At 43.5% G+C, this 18,146-nt stretch overlaps 1 protein-coding gene across 1 annotated transcript in view; it reads right to left on the bottom strand.

Annotated features, from left to right (window-relative positions):
- The window catches only part of LOC144592897 (extracellular sulfatase Sulf-1-like), a 156,827-nt gene that overhangs the window by 22,110 nt on the left and 116,571 nt on the right, over window positions 1-18,146 (bottom strand). The window contains exon 6 of the mRNA XM_078398127.1: window positions 4,934-5,103. Coding sequence (XP_078254253.1) covers window positions 4,934-5,103 — 170 coding nt within the window. The remainder of the gene's footprint in view (window positions 1-4,933; window positions 5,104-18,146) is intronic.

Below are 18,146 nucleotides of genomic sequence, written 5' to 3'. Positions count from 1 at the left end.
TAATCTTCCCACCAATTGGAGATACAGAAAAATGAGTCCGTTAGCAGAGAAATATCCCTTCCTTCCCCCGGGGATTAATCTGTTATTGCTAAAACCAGTAGCAAGCCAAGATATGGTTCATCATGAGGGTAAATCCAAGAGAAATAAGTAACCTTATGAAGTGTGATAGGCCATTGCTTATTGATTCTTTTTGCACTTAGAACAGCTCGTACTCCAGTTATGAGCAAACAATGTTTGTTCTCGAGTGAATGGAGAACTGAAATAAATTAATATTACAGAAAGAACTAGAATTGGAACCATTTGTAGGACTAAATATCAATAAATCCCCAGGATCTGATCAGCTGCATTCCATGGCTTTGAAAGAGGTGGTAATGGAGGTACTGGATGTCATCTTCATAGATTCCAGCAATTTGGAAAGTATTGTTTAAGAAAGGACGGAGAGAGAAAACAGAGAACTACAAACCAGTTAGTTTGACATCAGTATTATGGAAAGTGTTAGAATCTATTATTGAGCAGGTAGTAACAGAGCACATAGAAAGTGATAATAAGATTGAGCAGAATCAACATGAATTTATGAAAGGGAAGTCACATTTGACAAATCTGGACAAGTCTTTGTTTTGAGGTTGTGACTGGTGGAATAGATAAGGGAGAATCAATTGATGCATTTTTAAAATGTTCTGCAGGCCTTTGCTAAGATATCAAACAAGAGTTTATTTAGCAAAATGAGAGCATGTGGGATTAGGGCAATATACTGACAAGGATTGAGGATTGGTTCATAGACAGACTAAATGGATGAAAAATTGAAAGTTGATATTTAGCTGGACCTTGTATGCAAAAAGCAGAAAGTTTCCACAAGGATCAATGCTGGTATCTTTGTTTATGATGAATATTAATGATTTGGATGACCGCAGGCAGTGAGAATGGGCCCGCACCTGTCCTCCACTATCACCCTGAGTACCGGCACACCACAGGGCTGTGTTCTGAGCCCCATGTTCTACTCCCTATTCACACACGACTGTGTTCCTGCATTCGACACCAACACCATTGTCAAGTTTGCAGACGACACAACGGTGATCGGACTGATCACCAACGGGGATGAAACAAACTACAGAGCAGAGGTGCAGTACCTGGCGGTCTGGTGCTCTGATAACAACCTGTCCCTAAATACCACCAAGACCAAGGAGCTGATCATCAACTTCCGTAGGTCACACAACGGGGAATACGCCCCGATCTTTATCAACGGGGACAGTGTGGAGTGTCCAGCTTCAAGTTTCTGGGCACTCACATTTCGGAGGACCTAACATGGTCCAATAACACTGCTGCGCTGGTCAAGAAGGCACAGCAACCACTGTTCTACCTAAGAACACTGAAAAAGTCTGGTCTACCCCAACAGCTGCTGACGACATTCTACCGCTGCACCATAGAGAGCATTCGAACACATGGCATCCCTGTGTGGTACCTCAGCTGCATGGAGGCAGAGAGGAGAGCTCTTCAGCGGGTAGTCCATAGAGCTCAGAGGACTATCGGAACACAGCTACCAGCCTTGGAGGGCATCTACAACACACGATGCCTCAGAAAAACCACCAGAATCCACAAAGTCTCTTCACACCCCTACAACAGTTTGTTCGAACTTCTACCATCAGGCAGACGATACAAGGCCTTCTACGCCCACACCTCCAGACTCAGGAACAGCTTCATCCCCAGGGCCATAGCTGCTATGAACCGGTCCTGCTGAGCCGGATGGTCACAACGCATAGTGAACCGGCACAGATCTACTTGCACTTTATTCTGTTTTAAAACTGTTCTAATTTGTTTCATTGGGTTGTTTAAAATAATACTGACTAGCTAATTAATTTATTGCATCGTTTGGGAGGCGCATTCCCAATCTCGTTGTATCCCTGTACAATGACAATAAAGATATATTGTATTGTATTGTATTGTATTGTGTAGGCAGTCTGATAGTGAACTTGTAGATGACACAAAAAAATCATGGAATTGCGGGCAGTGAAGAAGGTAGTCAAAAAATACAATGAGATAGAGATCAGTTGGTAATTTGGGCAGAGATATAAATATGGAATTTAATCTGGACAAATGTGATGTAATTTATTTTGGGAGGTCAATACCAAAAGAAAAGAATACGTTAAAGTGTAGCACCCTTCAGAACATTCAAATAAACTACTGGAGGAACACAGTGGGTTCAGCAGCATCTGTGGATGTAAAATATTTTGATGCTTTGACCCGAAATATCCTAATGGGGCAAGACAAGGTACATGCATTGAGGCTTCTTCCTTGACTGCGGTTTCTACAAAACAAGCAACAGAACATTCAGAACAAGAAATATCTGCACCCTGATGATGGTGAGTCTTTGGAGTTTTCTACACAACAAGCCAGGTTACTGAGTATTTCAAGACAGATATCAACAAATAGATTTTTAGATATTTAGGGAATCAAGAGCATGGCATCAGTGCAGGAAAATGGTGTGATGAGGTAAAGATTGGCTGAGATCTTATTAGGTGCTGAAATAGGCATCAAGAATCAAACAGCTCACAGCTCTAGATCGTGAACATCGCATAGCCACGGCATCAAGAAATAAACGTAGTCCTGCATTTCAATAGGATTCATGATGAAATACAATAGCAATGGAATATTTTTTTTTTTGGACCTCAAATTCTTGCAGTACTTGCCAATTTCATTTCGAATCAGAACATATTGGAAAATCACGAGTAACATGCCAGCAATTTTTTTTATTTTATGATGTTATGTCTTTATGCTCCACCGGTGGGTAACAACCCTTGTAAAACATATCCTGGATGTTTCCTTTGGTTACGTGATTACCGTAGCTCAGTGTAAAAACATTCAACTGAACTTCCATTGGCTAAAGAACTGCAATCCAATCAGAAGCAGATTAGAAAACAGCTCAATATTGTTCCCTCGGATGTGCATGTTCTTCATCTGTCGTGGAGTGGAAAAATTATGGCATTCATAGATCAAATCTAATAATGCAATAAAACAAGTGATGTGGCACTAGTGGGAAGAATTTTAAATGGAGAATGTGCAAAGGCACTGTGATTTAGAGTTTTCATTTTGGTCATTTATGAGATTCTGTTGATATTAATCCACCTGGTTTCCTTTTCTTTCTGAGGAGTAGCTGCAGTCCAAAATAAAGATGATGGCAAAGCTATCATGTGGGAGTCTGGTTGCAATGAATGAGGTTTCCTTTTATTGTGTCAGTTTTATGGCTTAACTGAAGATTAAACTCCTGTTGTGCTTTAATGGAAAAAAAATCATTTTCATGCTGACCAAATTTTCTCCTCTCCTTTCCCCAAATGTGCTGGTCTTTTTGGGGTGCGATTCATTATTTAATGGCTGCGCAACTGCAATTCACCCAAGCAGCTATCTTCGTGCATCACCTCAGATCATGGCTATCAGCAAGCTGCTTGACCCTGGAAAGTACTCTGAACATGTCCTCAATCATGCTCTGCTGGGTAAAAGATAGCCAAAATGCAGCTTTCCAAAGTGCAGGGTTGTCCTGGATCCCCAAAATTGCTGTCCATAATGCTCACCTACACTATCACTGAAATGGTGACAAGTCCAGAACAAGGGGCCACAGTTTAAGAATAAGGGGTAGGCCATTTAGAACGGAGATGAGGAAGAACTTTTTCAGTCAGAGAGTGGTGAAGGTGTGGAATTCTCTGCCTCAGAAGGCAGTGGAGGCCAGTTCGTTGGATGCTTTCAAGAGAGAGCTGGATAGAGCTCTTAAGGATAGCGGAGTGAGGGGGTATGGGGAGAAGGCAGGAACGGGGTACTGATTGAGAGTGATCAGCCATGATCGCATTGAATGGCGGTGCTGGCTCGAAGGGCTGAATGGCCTACTCCTGCACCTATTGTCTATTGTCTATTGTCTAAGATTGCCCAGATATTCAGCGCCTGAGAGTGGTGACTAGACCACAGAAAACCAGATCCTACAGCTCTGCCCCCAGAACTTCTTGATGGCCTTTTTGAAATGTCTCCTACAGTCCAAAGATTGTTCGTTTTCAAGCAACAAGTGATTATGTGTAGCCTTTTGTTAATCATGCCCTGGGAAACCCAGAACTCTCACCAACTAGAAAATATATTTATTTTACATCCAGGAAATGAGAAAAACACCTGCTTTATGCCTATTCTCTGTTTATGCCTATTTTCTTCCAGCCATGCCAACATTGCTGGATGAAAATGTTGCCAACAACAGAGGACATAGGTTTAAGGTGAGGGGTAACTTTTTCACGCAGGGGGTGGTGGGTGTGTGGAATGAGCTGCCGGAGGAAGTAGTTGAGGCAGGTACTATTGCAACATTTAAGAAACATTTAGACAGGTACATGGATAGGACAGGATTTGAAAGATATGGGCCAAATGCAGGTAGATCGGACTAGTGTAGATGGGACATGTTGATCAGCGTAGGCAGGTTGTGCCGAAGGGGCTGGTTCCAAGTTGTATGTTATCTCCTCCACCATGAATTTTTATTTTTTGCAATAACAGCAACCCTCTTGACTCTTACCTGAAAAAGATTGGAGATTAAAGGCAAAACTGCAAGGTGTTATGTACTCTGGAGCTGTTACTTGAAGCAACTGGATTCAGACAGCCTGAATTCATGTTGTCTAGGGTCCTTACCATCAGCAGAGAGAGGGATGTCTATTACACTATCACTCTGGGTTTGGCTCAAATCACCTTTTGGAAATGCACGGGTAATGGCAAAAATGTGGTTACATTTGGTTCGCAGAGATCTATATTAATACGTTGCAATTTAACTGTTGCTCTTCATTACTGTGCATAAATATTAATGAGAAAGCAGCACATGAATACGTTCCACATTTAGTTGTTCCACAGATGAGAACAACGATCTCTAATAATAACAGCAAACTTAAGATTGCCTCGACCCGGCAAGTTCTTTACTCACATATGCTGCGAGGCATTGGGGAAGAGCTCTGAAAACTGTGGGGCTGAATCCTCTGGACCATGGGGTGCGGCGTGGCTAATGACCATAAGCACAGGCCTGTGCGGATAGATCTTCTTCGAGATGCGAAAATAATTGATGCTGTCATTGGTGATCACGTCTGTAAAGTAATCCTGCAAAAGAAAATCCCAAGAATACTAAGCTTTTTTTTGCTTTCACGGAATGAAGATGCAATTTTAATAAGCTCCATGATTCTTTTGAAATCCAACAAACTTGCCAAAGGTTAAGGATTGAAAAATCAAGGGCAACAGTTATATAAAGCAGTGTAGAAGATTAAAAAGTTTAGTTTCGTTCAACGATGCCAAAACCATTCATTGTAGCATTTCTAATAATTGTGCCAAAACAATGGAAAATGCAACAGGATTTTGGTTTAGGTCTATTATTATTAAGTGTACTGAGATAAAGTAAAACGCTTTGTTTTGCATGCTACCCGGTCAGATCAGATAACACTATACATAAATACAATGAAGTCAAACTCAAGTACAATAGGTAGGGCAAAGGGGAAGATACCAAGTGCAGAATATAGTTCTCAGCATTGTAGTGCATAGATGGGGTAGAGGGGAATCAGACAGTTTCCTGACTTATGGAAGGACTGTTCAGAAGTTTGATAGCAGAGCGGAAGAAACTTTTCTGACTCTGTTGGCGCGTGTTTTCAAGTTTCTGCAGGTTTTGCCCAATGGGAGCAGGGAGAAGGAATGACTAGAGTGGGACGTCTTTGATTATGTGAAATGTAGACAGAGTCAGTGGTGGGGAGTTTGGTTTGTGTGATGGACTGGGCCACATCTACAACTCTTGAGATCACTTGGAAATAAGTGGGGAATGGAAGTGATGGGACCAGTATAGAACTGATGGGCTGACTAGCCTCCTGTGTTGTAAAGTGATGTGCATGTGATTGGATAGAAAATGTGTTTTCTGTGAATTAGAGTCAATGCTTGACAGGTTACCAGGAAACCCAAACTTGATATATCAATAACAATGTCAAATCCATATGGGTGTCAGATTTCAACCTCAGTAATCACTGATCTCTTTTATGCTCTCGTTCACGTGATTCTATTCACAGAATGTAGATCAGGAGGAACACTTAGGCAAGAAAGGTCAGCGTGGTGAAGCACATTGGGGGACAATAGGAGAGGGACGATGAGGGGAAGAGAGAGGTGAGATAAAAGAGGTGCAAGAAGAATGAGTGTGAAGGTTTATCAAGTCAGGTCAATGAAGAGATACTTGCCAGGACATATTACAAGAATGAATGAATGAATAATTTTATTGGCCATGTATGTGCATAATACAAGGAATGTGCCTTGGTGCTCCGCTCACAAATGACAACACAAACATACAGTTAACAATTAAGAATAAAGCATAACCTGTAAAGCGTCTTTGAGTGTTTGAAAAGCGCTATATAAATGTAATGCATTATTATTATTATAACCACATCAAAACAATAAGGATACAACACTACGGTCTAAACATGTGGGTGAAAATAAACCAGAGCAAAAAAGAGACTACAGACTTTGGTTATTGAGTAGAACTACTACTCGTGGAAAAAAAGCTGTTTCTATGTCTGGCTGTGGCTGCTTTGCAGAGAGAAGAAAGAGAAATAGAGGGATGGGTGTGAGGACAAGGCAGGAAAGTAACTGATATCAGTGATCTTCTTCATGGACATGCAGCAAAATATCTCAGTGCAGATGGTGTGTAGGATTTGATGGTGAAGGAACTGCAGATGCTGGTTTACACCAAAGACAGACACAAAATGCTGGAGTAACTCAGCGGACGGGCAGCATCTTTGGGGAGAAGGAATGGGTGACGTTCCGGGTCGAGATCTGAAACGTCACCCATTCCTTCTCTCCAGGGATGCTGCCTCTCCAGCTTTTTGTGTCTATCTGCAGTGCAGATGGTGTTGGGATTGAGTTGGGATCAGATGGAACAAGCCTCATTTCCTTCTTTATAATTTCAACATTTTGGGCATTAATACAGTGTGCTTCAAAGGTGAATTATAATAAAACGCTGTGAGGGGATGGGGGTCAGCAAAGGATGTTCAGATGTGCTATAGAGTAACAACCTGGCCAAATATTACAATGTCAAGAACAGGCTATCTGGTGAATCTATTAAGCTCAAACAATGTACAATTTATGTGGTCAACCTGCTCCTGTTCTTAGGCTTATTATTGGATTTGTTCTGCTTAAACAAAGATATCATCAGCTGACATCATGATAAAAAGAGCAAGTCAGATATAATATTAAATATCAAAAGTAGATCACAAGTAAACATTTAATTGTACTCCATCAGAATGCAGCCCACTAAGATAAAAATAAACAAGACTATGCTAACGCTTACATATTACATATCTCACACGGTGAAATTTCCCACACATTTCAAAATAGGATTGAGGGACCTGTTGAACTATTCAAACATAAAATATATTTGGTAATTGAACAAAAAGCAAACTTCTGGAGGAACTCAGAGGGGTCAGGCAACTACAAATGCAAGAACAGTGAAAACAGGACCAGAGGTCTGGATCGAGCCCATGTCTCCTCCAAATCCTCTAAACTCTTTCCTAATGTTCTGCAAGCTTACCTTGACCATGAAACAAGCCTTCCTCCGATCTTATTCCCACCAAACTGCTCTCTGCCTTTCTTTCATTCTTCACAAGCCTGAACTCTTCCAGTCCCACCTCCTAACTGCTCCCGCGCCATTCATCCATTGGCCCTATCTGACGATATCTGCCAGTTCAGCAACACTTTGAATTCAAACGTTTGACAATGACGACGAGAATGCCGCAGCACAATAGTGCAGGTAGTAGAGCTGCTGCCTTACAGCGCCAGAGACACAGGTTCGATCCTGACCTCGGCTCCTGTTTGTATGTTCTCCCTGTGACTGCTTGGGCTTCCTCCGTGTGCTCTCGTTTCCTCCTACATCCCAAAGGACGGGTCAGTAGGTTACTTGGCCTTTATAAATTGCCTCTAGTGTGCAGGGAGTGGATGCTAGAGTGGGATAACATAGAACTAGTGCGACAGGAGAGTGATGGTTTTTTCAGTCAGAGAGTTGTGAATCTGTGGAATTCTCTGCCTCAGAAGGCAGTGGAGGCCAATTCTCTGAATGCATTCAAGAGAGAGCTGGATAGAGCTCTTAAGGATAGCGGAGTCAGGGGGTATGGGGAGAAGGCAGGTACGGGGTACTGATTGAGAATGATCAGCCATGATCACATTGAATGGCGGTGCTGGCTCGAAGGGCCGAATGGACTCCTCCTGCACCTATTGTTTATTGTCTATTGGCGCGGACTCAGTGGGCCAAAGGGCCAGTTTCCATGCTGTATCTTTCATTCAAATCTCTCACGCATCCCATTTTCTGCAATCACTGGCTCTAGCTGGGTGTACATTCCCCACTGCAAATGCTGGTAAATCTCAGCAAGCTCCTGCTTTGTTGCTGGACCCATCAGGGGAGCTCACCCATTGTCAAAACCTACCAGCACACCAGCAACTGTCAGGAGACTGCCGGCCAAGTCTGGGTCAATGAACATCATTAGCCACAACATTATTTTTCCACATGCTACATCTCAACTTGTCTTTCAGACAGCAGAGAAGTTAACTCTGGAGCAGATGGCAGAAGCTGAGCAGTTTTCTGAATGGATGAGCGGGCATGGTTTAAATGACCAGCTGCTGGCATCTTTCCATTGTTCTCACCAGGTGGCGGTAGCAGACCGGGCTCCTGGTGTACACTTTGCCTGATTTCCCATTGCACTGAATGCAAGGGATAAGGAAATTTGGGCAGTGTGTAAAAAATGCCACCTGGCACATTGCTATGCCTTGCCTGTCCACCGGGAGCTATTAAAATCAACTCCAGTCCTCAGATGGTAAGCTATTTGTTTGATGATGTTTGCTGTTATGAAAAGGAAGCACATTGGGCAAATATAGATTTTAACCCACAATGCAACAAACGAGTGAACAACACTTTGCACATTACTGTAGGATCACTAGCAAAGGTAGGCCGGCTAATACCTTTATTACCCTTATGGACTTGGCATTGATCCTTTGCCCTTGGCCAAGGTTCCTTTAATTTATAGACACAATAAACTGGAGTAGTAATTCAGTTACTGAAGCTGGAGTAACTCAGACTTCTTCAGTCTGAAGGAGGGTCTCGACCCGCAACATTACCCATTCCTTCTCTCCAGAGATGCTGCCTATCCCGCTGAGTTACTCCAGGTTTCTGTGTCTACCTTTGGTTTAAACCAGCATCTGAAGTTCCTTCCTACACATACTCCTTTAATTTGTAGATCTAGAGTTAATTCCTGGCAATATTCCCTCCTTTGGCTGAAAGCTGGGCACCAGGAAAGAATGAACCATCAGACTAGAGAGTGAAGTTTGCATCATCAACACAAGATGTTACCACTTCTTGAGCAGAGCAGAAGCTTGGCACATTCGCTGACAGACGTATAAGATGAATGGCATTTAATTCAATGTGAATGAAGTGTCAGCTTGTCCCCAAAGCATTGGGATTGTCAAAAGACTTTGTAGTTCCCATATTGCTTGCATTGTAGGCATTGAAAATAAATCAAAGAATGGTTATGATTAAAAGTAACGGAACATAAAATTAAACATTTTATTGTTTAAAAATATCAAAAAGGTCTTATCAAAGAATTTTGGCACGCACAAAAAACCTTACTAATCATGTGACAAGGCACTGGAGCAAAATGACCACTTAGGGCAAGGGCTTTAGGAATAAAAGTTCATGCGTGTCAGCCTGCAATATTTAATTTGGCTGACCCAGGATTTCAGACAAAAGTTAATGGACAACTTAAACTTTCGCTAACTCCAATGCTCTTCCTTACCTCTGATTGAGAGGAGCAGCTGAACAGGCTCGGTGTCCAATCCAAAAATCTTCATGTTATCCGAATGCTTATTGGTAGTTTTTACAGCTATACCTTATTACCACTTGAAGTGCGATAGTTACGAGGATGTGTCAGAAGTACATGTAAATCAATTCAAACTCAATGTGTTGGGAGTAAATGCAGATGCTGATTTACACCGAAGATAGACACAAAAAAGCTGGAGGAACTCAGCAGGACAGGCAGCATCTCTGGAGAGAAGGAATGGGATTCTGAGGAAGGGTCTCGACCCGAAACGTCTCTCCAGGGATGCTGCCTGTCCCGCCCCCTGAGTTACTCCAGCATTTTGTGTCTATTTTCAACTCAACTGATAGATCTAAGAAAAATTCCAATTTAGATGATTGCTAATAAACTTAAGAACAGTAACAAAATTTCACACTTGGTTTTTGAAATCAAAAGCTGCAGCCTGGCCAACGGCCTGTCTCGTCCTTTTCTTCTTTTGTTGTTTTTAGTCTGTTGTTAAATGTATGTTTTAGTGGATCTTTAGTTTTGTATTATGTGGGGGGTGGGGGAAACTTTTTTAATCTTTCCTCGATGGAGATGCGACTTTTTCCGTATCATATCTCCGTCCGCGCTGCGGCCTAACATACAGGAGCTGGCGGCCTCTTGCTGGGGATCGACTTCGGGAGCTCCAACCACGGGAGCCTGCGGACGTAACATCGTGGAGCTTGCAGTCTCTTTGTCAGGGACTGACTTCGGGAGCTCCAACCGCAGGAGCCTGCGGACTTAACATCGTGGAGCTTGCAGTCTCTTTGTCAGGGACTGACTTCGGGAGCTCCAACCGCAGGAGCTTCGACCGTCTCGATCATGGGAGCTTCGATCGCCCCGACGTAGGAGCTTCAATCGCCGGCTGCGGGAGCTTCGATCGCCCCGACTGCAGATGGTTCGACTGCCCTGACCGCGGGAGAAAAGGAGGGATAAAGATAATATGTTATTGCCTTCCATCACAGTGCACTGTGATGAATGTTTATGTCAATTTTTATGTAGCTGTGTGTCTTGTTGCTTTTTTGGTATGACTGTATGGCAAATCAAATTCCTTGTTTTTTTTTTTACATACTTGGCTAATAAATTAATTACAATACATTTAACCTAAGTGCACCTTTTCTTGTGTGAAAATTAAGCTATCAAAGGAGAGATCATCAACAAGATTTATGCACGTCTGGCCATAACTCTCTCACGGCAGAGGGAAGATGAAGAAAGCTCAGGGAACAACCCTGTTATTTAATGACTAGGGAAAGTCACAGTTATTTAAGTTTGAGAATGAGCTCAGCTATCATGTGTTGCCTACTGGCTTATTCTAGACTGCAGGGGTACGTGCTGAGGGACTCGCTGAGGCTTGGTGGAGCCCACGCCAAGGCACTGTGGGATTGGACCACAGTCTAGGATCCTTCTGCTGTGGGACATTGAGAAGGAAAGTCCGGTGGAGAAGCCCCTCAAACAAGGGAATGGGGCACGGTAGCGCAGCGGTAGAGTTGCTGCTTTACAGCGAATGCAGCGCCGGAGACTCAGGTTCGATCCTGACTACGGGTGCTGCACTATAAGGAGTTTGTACGTTCTCCCCGTGACCTGCGTGGGTTTTCTCCGAGATCTTCGGTTTCCTCCCACACTCCAAAGACGTACAGGTATGTAGGTTAATTGGCTGGGTAAATGTAAAAATTGTCCCTAGTGGGTGTAGGATAGTGTTAATGTACGGGGATCATTGGGCGGCATGGACTTGGTGGGCCGAAAAGGCCTGTTTCCGGCTGTATATATATGATATGATATAATATGATATCACCCCATGGGGGGGGCATGTGTGGCAAGGGTGCTTGGTTTAACCAGTTCAGTGCCCCTTTTATGGCTTTTATAGTGCCATTTTATTGGCTGTGTGATGAGTCGTCCTTGACCTCTATAAAACCCGGCACAGGTTGGCCAATAGTAACAAAAAAAATCTTGGCAGTGAACAGGTTAATGATGGTTGCGAACACTACGGAATGTGACCCTCATGAATATATACGCACTGAGAATGTCGAGTCCCACCTTCAGCCTGAGAGTCAGGGTGGAAGGAAACTGGAGATATGGAAGGAAAAGGTGTGGCTTCCAGCCATTTACCCTAGGTCCTCTTGAAAGACAAGAGAGCAAAAAATAACCGCTCTTTAGTGCGGCATGAAAGAATTACAGAAAATTACTAAATTATATTAAAACATAAAAATCCATAATGTGGCAAAAATAGGTTCAATTCTTTAGAATGGTCATAACACAATATTAAGCATTAGCTCACTAAGTGGACTAAGTGTGGCGGCACGGTGGCGCAGCGGTAGAGTTGCTGCCTTACAGCGAATGCAGCGCCGGAGACTCAGGTTCGATCCTGACTACGGGTGCTGTACTGTAAGGAGTTTGTGCGTTCTCCCCGTGACATGCGCGTGTTTTCTCCGAGATCTTCGGTTTCCTCCCACACTCCAAAGACGTACAGGTATGTAGGTTAATTGGCTGGGCAAATGTAAAAAAAATGTCCCTAGTATGTGTAGGATAGTGTTAATGTGCAGGGATCGCTGGGCGGCGCGGACCCGGTGGGCCGAAGAGCCTGTCTCTGCGCTGTATCTCTTTTTAAAAAATATATATATATATATATATTTGGTGCCCCTTTCAAATTTTCCTCCGAGTAATTTTGATGGACATAAAATATTGAGATAAGGATCCAAATTCCTGACTCCCACTCTTGACGGACACAAGTCGGGCACTGTGAGCAAAAATTCAAAACAAAAATCCCTATTTCAACGTCATTGCATCTTGCCAAAAGGAATTCTCATGGGTTGACAACTCCATTCGCAATGTCTAATTTCCAGAACATAACAAGAATATTTAATCTGAAAGCGAAACCCGAAATTAGCATTGACTAAATCTCGTATTAAACGCCGGGGACTGTGTGGAGCACATTGCAAGAACCCTTGAGCAGCCTCAAAATAGCATGAGCCGTTCAACATTGCCTTCAGCAGGAGTGAGGGCCACTTTCTAGACGATTCGCTCTGATACAAACATCAGTGATAAACTGAAGAAACTGCTGCAATTTCAAGCACTTGCAGGCATGAATAATCATGGATTCCTGGTTACCAGAGAGCCTCCCAGCTGCAAATTCACCACACCATAACAAGTGGAGTTGAGTATAGGAGCAAAGAGGTCCTTCTACAGTTGTACCGGGCCCTGGTGAGACCGCACCTGGAGTACTGTGTGCAGTTTTGGTCTCCAAATTTGAGGAAGGATATTCTTGCTATAGAGGGCGTACAGCGTAGGTTCACTAGGTTAATTCCCGGAATGGCGGGACTGTCGTATGTTGAAAGGCTGGAGCGATTGGGCTTGTATACACTGGAATTTAGAAGGATGAGGGGGGATCTTATTGAAACATATAAGATAATTAGGGGATTGGACACATTAGAGGCAGGAAACATGTTCCCAATGTTGGGGGAGTCCAGAACAAGGGGCCACAGTTTAAGAATAAGGGGTAGGCCATTTAGAACGGAGATGAGGAAGAACTTTTTCAGTCAGAGAGTGGTGAAGGTGTGGAATTCTCTGCCTCAGAAGGCAGTGGAGGCCAGTTCGTTGGATGTTTTCAAGAGAGAGCTGGATAGAGCTCTTAAGGATAGCGGAGTGAGGGGGTATGGGGAGAAGGCAGGAACGGGGTACTGATTGAGAGTGATCAGCCATGATCACATTGAATGGCGGTGCTGGCTCGAAGGGCTGAATGGCCTACTCCTGCACCTATTGTCTATTGCCTGAGGCTGGACTCTATGCCACATGTTAATGTAAAGACAAGACAACCAGCTGTGTCCTTTCTCCCCAGCACCAGGATCGCAGCAGGCACTAGGCTTCTGGAAATTAATATTGTAATTATGTTCTGCAGAGAAAGCAATTAAAGCTATTGTTTATAGTAATATTAATGATGAGCCTAAATGGTAATCACTTCCTCTCAACTTGTTTTAAAACTTGAATAACATTCTAGTTCAAAAAGTAATATGCATTTGTAAATATTTTCTGCTGGTCTCAGTCTGCAGGCTAAATATAATAATTTATACAATATTTATACAATTTATACAATGGAAAACAATATGAGTGCAAGAGAATAATTGGAAAATCAAACTAATGTTATGTAGTCAGCCTCTGGATACACTCTTAGACCCCCTCGGTCATGGCTGACCATGGGTGATGCATCCTAGTTGGCTGCTTGCTCCACACCTCGGCTAGAGCAGTGTCGCTTGTGGCTGAAGAGACCAATGTGGGAGTGACAGTCTCTGTCGCAAAGGTCACATTTGTGTGTGGACTCTGGTCTGTTGAAGTTGCTGCGCTCCTTTCTGCGTGCCTGCTTGTCTGGCGCTGCGTTCATCAGTTTCTCTTCCCCCGTTTTGAGATGTTGGTTCAGGGTACCTCTCCACCTTGTACGGTCATCTGCAAGACTCTCCCAGGACTCCACATTGATGTCGAGCACCTTCAAATCTCTCTTGCAGACATCCTTGTAATGTAGCTGGGGGCGGCCGATGGTTCTCCTCCCAGATGTTAGCTCTCCATAGAGGATGTCTTTTGGAATACGGCCATCCTCCATGCGGTGGACATGGCCCAGCCACCGCTGCCTGAGTAGAGTGTACATACTGGGAAGGCCAACGCGACACAGAATCTCGGCGTTGGACACTCTGTCTTGCCAGGATATACCCAGGATACGGCGGGTGCTTCTAAGGTGGAAGGTGTTGAGTCTTCTCTCCAGTCTGGCATATGTAGTCCATGTCTCACTGCCGTACAGCAGCGTGCTGTTGACACAGGCGTTGTAGACTGCTATCTTTGTCTTCACTGTCAGTTTTGGATTGGTCCACACTCGAGTTGTGAGGCGAGCGAGAGTTGTAGCTGCCTTCCCGATCCTCTTGTCAATCTCTGTGTCCAAGGAGAGGTTGTCGGTGATGGTGGAGCCGAGGTACGTGAACTGATGGACGGCATCGAGTTCGTAGTCGTTGATGGTGATGACAGGCGGTGCCTCTGGATACACTATCACATAAATAATAGCAAAAACACAAAATGCTGGAGAAACTCAGAAGGTCAGGCAGCATCCGTGGAGGAACCAACGATGTGGCGGGTTGTGACGCTTCCTCATATCCTTTTGTAAATTACTTTCCTAATTGTTCAATCTTACTTTCATACAATTATGTTAGCTGCTTTTTCTAACTGCCCTGGGACTGCATTTGCATTGGTGCCAGTGTTATAATATAATATTCCCACTGTAAGCGAATGATCGTGATTCCACAAGTACAAGGAAATTGAACCCTGACAGATTTGTTCAAGAATCTAATAGATTGTTGACAACTCCCCATTCTTTGGGGCCCAATACAATCCAGTGGATCTTGTATAAAACACAGTGCTAGAGGAACTCAGTGGGTCCAGCAGCATCTGTGGAGGGAATGGACAGACGCCATTTTGGGTCGGAAACCTTCTTCAAACTGATCAGTCCAAAGAAAGGTCCTGAAGTGAAACGTCGCCTGTCCATTCCTTCCACAAGTACTGCCTGATCCACTGAGTTCCTCCAGCACTTTTTGTTTTGCTCAAGATTCAAGCAACTGCAGTTCCTTGTGTTTCCAAGGTCAGGCCGAATATGGTTAGTGATAATAAACAAGAACCCCCAACATTCAAACTACTTTCATTGCATGACGATATTGTATCAGAGAGCCACAATCTTTTATTAATGCTTTTATTAAATCACTGGGTATCAGTGAGTAAATAATGTATGTGGATATCTGTTTGTTCAATGTAGGGACAGAGCAAATGTCATGATCATGAGGCATTTCTGATAGTTAGCTAAATGTACAGGAGACACAATGGGCTATGTCAATACAGAAGAAACCAAAGGGTGCAATAACAGGAATCAAATTCATATTTTGAAAGATCAATTGAAACTCCATGCATCAATATGCAGATGAGAACAGAATAAGGGGAAGAACAATTGCATTTATTGTAAATAAGTGTTAAATGTATTAAGCTGGCTGAAAATGTCTTTCGTGCAAAAAAGACACAAAATGCTAGAATGACTCAGTGAGTCAGGCAGCATTTCTGGAACTCATGGATAGGTGTCGTTTTGAGTCGGGACCATTCTTCACACAGATTGTTAGTGGGGAGGAGGGCTGAAGGAGGGTGGCAGGGCAAAGTCTGGCGAGTGATAAGTGGATAGAGGTGACCAGGGGTTTTGATGGGAAAATGATTGGACCATTCCTCGCCAACTGTCTGTCTGTTTTTTTTCGTATTTTTTGTTATTTTTAGTATGTTTTAAAAGTTTGTGTTAATGTTCTCTGGTTTGTTTTATGTGGGGAGTGGGGGAGGGGATCGAGAGTGCCCAAACGCCACCGGCTATGGGAGTAAGATCGTCCCGTCAACGGAAGGCTCGAGGCCCCCCGACTGCGGGAGAACAAAGAAGGGAAGAGATTGAACTTTTTTTTGCCTTCCATCAAAGTGAGGAATGTGGAGGTGTCACTGTGATGGATGTTTGTGTTATAATGTATTTTGTGTGTACTGTTGCTTTTTATTGGTATGACTGTGTGGCAAATTAAATTCCTCGTATGTTGCAAAATATACTTGGCTAATAAAGTATGATTATGATAATGATGATGATTATTATGAGAAAGGCTATGATGAAAAGACAAGGTAACGGTAGAAGGTGTGAATTGTGAAGACGGAGGAAGGAAGAAAGGTGGAAGGGGAGAAAGGGATGGAAGTCCAGGTGGGGCATAGGGAAGGGGAGGGGAAGAGGAGGGGGGCAGCAGGCCAAACATTAAGGCTATTATAAATTTTAGATTTAAGGAATTTGACACCATTGAAAATCAAGAGGAATCCCTTCTGTCAAAATGAAGCATATGAAGTATCTACTAAGGTTTAATTACAATATATTTAGACTTCCACAGCGACTTGGCTCCAGCAATAGCTGCCTCTCCGACAGTCTGTTCCTTCTTTGTGTCTGTTTTATAAGTGTTACATGTATGTTTTTTTAGTGTTCTTTAGCTTGTTTTATGTGGGGTGGGGGGGAAGTTGAGGGAAACATTTTCTAATCTCTTACCTCGACGGAGATGCGATTTTTTTCCCTATCGTTTCTCCGTCTGAACTGCGACCTAACATCGTGGAGTTGGCGGCTTTTGCTGGAGATCGACCGGGAGCTCCATCGCGGGAGCCTGCGGACTTACCATTACGGAATTTGTAATCCCTGTCGAGGGTCGACTTTGGGGCTCCAACCGTGGGAGCCTGCGAGACTTTAACATCACGGAGCCCGCGGTCTCTGGTTAGAGACCGGATCTGCAAAATTAACTCTTTCTCTTTTCATGGATGCTGCCTGACCTGCTAGGTCTTTCTAGCATTCCTCTGTTTTCATATCATACATATGATTTCAGTTCCAGGCAGTCTAATAGAACTTGTCTAAGTTCTATTAGTTCTATAAGTTCTAATAGAACAGTCTAATAGAACTAGAGATTGGTGGCTGTAGGTCTTCCCCAACTTGTGACTGACCAATTTGTGGTGCTGCTAGGTCGGAAGAACATTCGGCCTCACTATTGTTGGTGCAGATCAACTAAATAGAATACAATTGCTGATAGGTCCCCCTGTTAGGATACTGATTAACATCAAAGTGTTTTTTGCATCTGTTTTCAAGCTATTAAACTCAACTCCCAACTTTTAAGTCGTCTTTGCTGGCTCTGGGCACTATCCACTTCAATCAGACAGATTTTAACAACCATAGTCAGCCAGCTCTGCCCACAGGGCTTCATGATGAGGGGAAGCAACAGAGAAAACAGAGAGAGCAGGAAGGGACATACTTAGTAGATAATACCCACAATAGATCTTCCAGAGACAGTTATGTTGCTTCAACCGGTCAGGAAATAAAATAACCCATGCCTGCATGCAGCTAGATCCAGCTGCCATTCGGACTGATAAATGGCAGGTAACATCCATGCCACGTGGCTCTGAGGCAATAATTACCTGCAACAGCAGAAAGTAAGTGCCTACCGTTGCCATTCTATGACATTGCTGTCACTGAATAAGCCATCAGTATCATGCTGGGAGCCAACACTGACCAGAAATGTAATTAGACCAATCAGATAAATACTGTGGCTACAGAGCAGGTCAGAGGGTGAATATCTTGTGGCAAATGACCAGCCACCTGTCACACTCCCAATGTCATTCCACAAGGCAAATCTGGGAGACTGATGGAAGACTCCCCCTGGCTTGGATCAGTGCAACACTTGGTAACTCGACAGCATCTAGCACCAAGGCAACCTGGTTATC

This window comes from Rhinoraja longicauda, chromosome 4 (genome assembly GCF_053455715.1).
Source record: "Rhinoraja longicauda isolate Sanriku21f chromosome 4, sRhiLon1.1, whole genome shotgun sequence".
Taxonomy (NCBI): domain Eukaryota; kingdom Metazoa; phylum Chordata; class Chondrichthyes; order Rajiformes; family Arhynchobatidae; genus Rhinoraja; species Rhinoraja longicauda.
Note: the sequence above shows the minus strand (reverse complement) of the source record. Positions and strands in the feature narration are given on the sequence as shown.